The sequence below is a fragment of the Hevea brasiliensis genome, chromosome 16, assembly GCF_030052815.1.
Source record: "Hevea brasiliensis isolate MT/VB/25A 57/8 chromosome 16, ASM3005281v1, whole genome shotgun sequence".
NCBI classification, from domain to species: Eukaryota; Viridiplantae; Streptophyta; class Magnoliopsida; order Malpighiales; family Euphorbiaceae; genus Hevea; species Hevea brasiliensis.
The window spans coordinates 71,437,587-71,444,050 of record NC_079508.1 but is presented as its reverse complement, the minus strand read 5'-3'; the positions used below and the strand labels follow the sequence as shown (position 1 = coordinate 71,444,050).

The window sequence follows — 6,464 nt, the reverse complement described above, 5'->3', positions numbered from 1 at the left end:
TGAATTTCAAATGCAGGCGTTGAACGTGCATGCAACATAGATTTGCTCAGGGAGGTTTCTAAGCTCCTTTAAAACTCAACAAGTTTGATTTTGTACACGCATATTTACGAGGCTCGTTAATTTATTATTGCAGAATGCAGGGGCCGCGGACGCCATGGAGAAGCGTTTTATTTTTAAAGGCTATATGTTTGCTTCTATTTGGTAACAGCAGAAACTGAATTCTTGTAAGTGAAGCCTGAGTCCTGCATTCTCAAAAGCGCCTTCTCGAATTGGCTCCATTTCTGCTCCAAAGTGCCTATGTACCCAACAGACATCCTGATTAGCCCAGGTGAGATTCCAGCTAATTTCTTTTCCTCCGCACTCATTTCACTACTAGTGCTACTACCAGAGACTGACATTAAGGTCTCATAGTAGCCCAAGCTCACAGCCATTAACCCAAATTGGGTGAAGTTCTGCAAGTGCTGCATCAATCTGTTAGCCCTTTCCTCAGTCTCCATGTCAAGGCAGAGAAGTGCACCATATCCATAGTCCTTATTAGCCATGGACTTGAGGAGCTCATGTTGTGGGTGGTCTTCAAGGCCTGGGTAGTTGACTTTGAGGCCTAGTTTCTTCATTCTTGTTGCAAACTCCATCGCTCGGTGGCAATGTTCCTTCATTCTGAGGCCCAAATGAGGAATCCTCCCTGACAACTCAAAGGCCACCTTGGCGTTCATTGTAGGCCCAAGAAGCATCAAAGTCCCTTGATGAAGGTCCATCATTGAGTTCACAAGGCTGGCCGGCCCACAAACAGCACCTGCCGATTCCATATTAATTAACAAATCATATTTCCGAGCATACTTACAAAAGAGATGGGACACCAAGGAGCAGAAACCGGGCCACGTCACAGTTAGCACCGAGGAAAAAACAACAGGAAACATCAAACTCAGAATCACATGGAAGATCCTAAAAGTACATGAGCACGATGAGAGCATGCTACCAGTACCAAACACGATTAAAGGTAACCACGCGAAAATGAACTTAAAATAATAGTAATTAGTAAGCATCATGCTCTCAAAAGCAAGACACCATCATTCACTAGAGTAAAAAGAAAAGAGTCCCTCACATATCCATCCCTTTCACCCGTCTCCGTCTGCATCTAAGGCGAACCCAAAAAATATCCCGTGCGGCCGTGCCTATCTTTAACATTCTTATCCTTGTCTTTATTATATTATTACTGAAATCAATGTCCTTAGGTTCCACTAATTATGTTAATTAATAATGTAATCTTACCTCGTGTTATCCAAAAATTAAGGAATCAATTCAATTTATAAAATTAACATATTTACCTGCAATGATATCAGCTCCGCCGCTGATGAACTTGGAAATACTATGCACAACCACGTCCGCCCCTAGACGTGCCGGAGACAGGACCACTGGGGCAAAAGTGTTGTCCACAACCACCATCACACCTTTCTCATGGGCAATTCTGCTGAGTTCAGGGATATTAGCTACGGTGAGAGTAGGATTCGACATGGACTCGAAGTAAAACACCTTGGTTTTGCCTTCAACTATGGCATTTTTCACCATTTCTACATCTCCAATTTCAACAAACGTCGTCGTTATGTTGCACGCCCTCGGTAAGAAATGGCTCAACAGGGCGTGAGTCCCACCATACAGAGCCCTCGAAGCCACCACGTGTCCTCCACTGCTGCAAAGTTGCAATAACACCGAGGATATCGCAGACATACCTGTCCAAAGATAAACCTTTCAGTTCCTGTAATCTAATGACTAAAATTAACCTAACGAAAAAAATTATTGAGGTTAATCTACCGCTAGCAGTGCAATAGGCGGCCTCGGTTCCTTCCAGGGCGGCCATCTGGCGGCCAAGATTCAAGACGGTGGGGTTGAAGTGGCGACTGTAGATGAAGAAGTCCCGATCAGGGCCCAGCTCGCCGGAGAACATGCGGCGCATAGTGTCGGGCTCCATGACAGTGAAGGTGGCGGAGGCCTCGATAGACATGTTAACGCCTCCATGTTCACCGAACTCATGGCGTGCGGCAGCTAATGCAGCGACGGGATCGTCACCGTAGGTTACAGCAGGAGACAAAAGCAAGGATTTCTTGGAAAGAAAAAGATCGTCCCCGTCAAATTCATCTTGGTTGGGTCTCTTCTTCCCAGATAAAAGAAAGGCATGGGATTTGGTGTGAGCCATAAGAGAGAAAATCTGTGATAAGAAAGAGAAAGAAATAGGAAAGTAATTAATTAGGAAGAAATGTTTAAAGGAGGGGAGAAGAGCAGCTGAAACTGAAATGGCTATATATAGAGAGAGCAAAGGAGAGACTGATATATATAAGCAAAGATTGAATGGTGCCGTTGGGGGTGAAAAGAGAATTTGTGGAAAATGTGAGGAATAGTGTTTTCTTTTCTTAATCCATGTATAATGAATTTATGGATGTAGAATATAAAATATATGATTTGTGAATTTTTTTTTTTTATATTTTAAATATATAATAAATTAAATTTAAATAAAAATTTTCTGAGAATAGCCATATTTTTTCAGATCAGAGTGAATCTGGACGTTTCATATTGTTATAATGGAAAGCTAAGCAAGCAAGACATTTCCAAATTTCTTCGGATTCGAGTATATCTCATTTCTTGCTATTGAGGATTTGCCAGGCCAACTCATCGCAGCGGCGGCGGCCCAGTTACAGGAGAAATTCCCATAGCCCATGAGAAATTTTATATGTAAGAAAATGATTTGATGTAGATATTTTATAAAATTATTAACTAAAATTTTATTTTCTATATATTTATTAACTTAATATTTTATATAAATTATTCTACATAAAATTATTGTTTGCACTGATTATATGTTTTTATAGAATTATAATTAGTTAAATTATTGCATATTACACAGAATAAAAATAATATTTTAAACATTTGTGTGGATTTATAAAATTCATTTAAGTTACAAATATATTTTGAAAGTATTTTGATCATGTGTGAAAATAATTGGAGAATTCATATTTGAATATTCTACCATCAACTATTAATTAATAACCGAGAGAGATTTAAGGAATCTTCCAAAAAAAAAAAAATGCAAACTAATATTTAAAAGAAAAAAAAATTAAAATTGAGCAATATATATCAGAGTCTTTTATTAAAGTATACCGTCCGTCCCCGTCTGAGTCGCTCGTGTCTTCCCACGCAGCACTCCAATTTAAATGCAATAAAACACTATAATTGGAATCCATTCAATGAATCTTTAAATTTATTATTTTTTAAATATTTAATTATTATGTAAATTCTTCGAGATTGGATAAATATTTTTAATTATAAAAATTAAAAAATTTATGTGTAGATAAAAGCACATGGTTTAAAAAATATTTAATTTTTTTATAATTAAATTTTATTTTAAATTAATTTTCATAATTTATAATAATATTTTTCTTCAACAGTAATTTTAACCGCAAAACTCATATAAAAACAAAAAGATTAAATTCTGTTCTAATTATATAAATAAAAAAAAATCTATGGACTATACAATAAAAGCTAAAGTCTCAAATACAGCATGTGTTAAATTTTATGTCTTGATCTAATGAAGAAATTCATTTTGAATAAAAAAAATTAACAAAATTAATCACTTTGATAGTCTATCAATGTAATACCAACTATCTCTTAAAATTACTTACTCACAGTTAAATTTTTTTTTTTATTATTATAAGAGAATGAAAATTTGAATATTACATTCATGAAGTGGGTAATATTTTTTTAATTATTAAATTAAAATAATTAAGTTAAACTTAATATTTTTTAAGCAAAATACAAAAATAAACTTCATCAGAAAAATCAATACAATTTAGTAAAATTAGTATTCTATATAGTTCAAATGTTGATGTAGAGATTCTTTTGATTGGCCCGTCAATTAATTTTAATGGTTAGACACTCAAATCATTAATGTTAAGATTTTATTACAGTCCATTTTAAAATTAAATTTGAATTATTTATTTATAATAATTGAATAAAGTTAAAATTAGGATTAATTCATTTAAATTAAAATATTTTTTAAAATTTTGATAAAAATTAATGGTTGAATTTTGTTAAAATTTTATTGAATTAGAATAAAATTAAAAATTTTATTATTATTATTATTATTATTATTATTATTAAAGAAAAGAGTAAAGTGTGAACGCGAGATAGCAGTGGAAAAATGGGGATGTGATGGAGAGAGGGTGTGTTGTTGGGACTTCTGACAAGAAAACCATATATTATATTATCTTCCGAAATGACCGTACTAATTGGAAGAGAGTGACGTGCCACTGACGAAGGAGAAACATGATAAGTAGGACCCACTGTGTTGGGCCCATTCTTTGGATCATCACCACTGTTCCTGTCTGTCTTCAGCCCCTCACGTTCATTTCTACCCATTGTCTGTCCATTTGATTGACTCAATTGGATTGATTCTCCATGATTCTGGTTTTTCATATTTTTAGGGTGATTTTTAATTTCGATTTACTGCACATTTCATTTGAATTAAAATAATTTAATGATTAAAATAATTTCCCAATTCTTTTGGCTTTCCTTTCCAGGCTATTTGCTAATTAGTTCCCTTTGTAATTTATTGATCATATGGAAAATTCTACGCTACAACGATAATATTTTTTGTTTTAATATTTAAAATTTATAAATTCTTAAAAATTTTATATGATAATAAAAATATATTATATAATTAATTATATTCTGCTCTAATTTAAGTCATGAAAATATAAATATTTTAATAATTATATATATATATATATATTTTTATAATACTTTTAAATCAGTTAGGATATCTATATTCAAATTTAATTGAAATGGAAAGAAAAATAAAAAGAAAGGGAGAGAATTGGTTTATTTCCCATATTTAGTGCGTTTACTTAAAAAAATGAAATAAAAAAGAGAGAGGTGAGGACTGGACTTCTTTCCAAGATTAATTCCCAAGAATCATCCCCAAATCACTGCATTGTGCATCTCCTTGACCAATGGGCGGAAGGAGACCAGACTATTCTCAAGCATATCCTTCTTATATAAGAAGCTACCAGTAAAGCCATCCCTTGACTAGTGGTGATGAATGGTGACAGGTGGGTGCCTTACTTCCAAATGCTTTTTCATTATCTTTCTATTTCCTCTCATTAACAATAGAAATCCACTTTGATTTTGAATTTTAATTTTGAAGATAAGGACGACAAATCTGAAATGTATATTTGATTTTCTTAAGAAATAATATAAGCAGCAAAATATATTACGCAAGCGGAATATGATCCTTAGGATTCCATGAAATTGGGAAGAATAGAAAATTTCCAGCTTTCCTTTTTTTTTTTTTTTCCTTATTAATTTATCATTTCCTATTTATAATTATTAATTAAATTATAAAAATTAAATTATAATTATTAATAGGGTGTTTGACTTAAATTATTAAATTATAATTATTAATAGAGTGTTTGAGTTAAATTATAAATATTTAATATTTTTAAATTTATAAATATTCAAAATTTTAAATAATTATGAATTTAATAAAAATATTTATTAATGGTTGATAAATTATTGATACGTTAAGTAAAAAATAATTTTAAAATATATTTATTATTATAATGATTTAAAAAAGTATTAAATATTTTCTTAAATAATAAATTATATTTACTCAATATTTTGTTATAATATTACAAAAATATATTTCGATCATATTACTTTATAATTTAATTTTAAATTAAATAAATAAATATTTTATAGATAAATATTTTATTAAAATTAATGAAAAAATAATTTTAAATTTATTAAAATTGATGTAAATAATTTATTTAAATTATTGTAAGAAAATATTTTTTGAATAATAAATATAATAAAAATATATAGTGAAATTATAAAATTAAATGAGTGTAATACAACAAAATATTTGGATAGAGTAAATTATAACCATTCAATTTATAAGTATTAAAATAAAAAGGCTCTCTCCAAACTTATTATTATTAATTTAAAAAAAAATTTAAATAAAAATATAAACTTAAAATTATAACTTAAACTAATTTATAAATTAAAATAAATACTCCTTAACGTCTATGATGTTTAAAAATTGAATTAGTTGATCATTAATATTTTATTTAGTGAATCACCTAATTTTTTTTATCCTCTTTTTTGACAATCAACCTTTCTAAAAAAGCAATCAAAGATTTAAAATGCATGTAAAATTTTAAAAATATATTTCCATTAAGAAATAATTCTTTTAAGGGATGTCGACACCATATTTTAGTCGATCACCGAAGTCAAGGGACTTTAAAATCGACTCTTAGCCAACGTCCTTCGATCACAAATGACTTTTTTGAACACATCGATTGTTCGATCATGAAATAAACTGATCCCACATTTAGTTAATTGTTCTCCGATCTCTCTTTACAAATATTATGGAAATTCATTTAGCTAGTGTCAAAATAGGGCTTCTCATCTGAATG

The 6,464-nt window shown here is 30.6% G+C and overlaps 1 protein-coding gene across 1 annotated transcript; it reads right to left on the bottom strand.

Annotated features, from left to right (window-relative positions):
• Positions 1–2,442, bottom strand: LOC110633917 (methionine gamma-lyase). Its single transcript, XM_021782747.2, has 3 exons — positions 1,810–2,442; positions 1,326–1,727; positions 1–793 (listed from the first exon to the last, which is right to left on the bottom strand). Exons 1-3 carry the CDS (start codon positions 2,189–2,191, stop codon positions 195–197), a joined length of 1,383 nt encoding a protein of 460 aa, XP_021638439.2. The 5' UTR covers positions 2,192–2,442; the 3' UTR covers positions 1–194.
• Between the last annotated feature and the right edge of the window lie 4,022 nt (positions 2,443–6,464).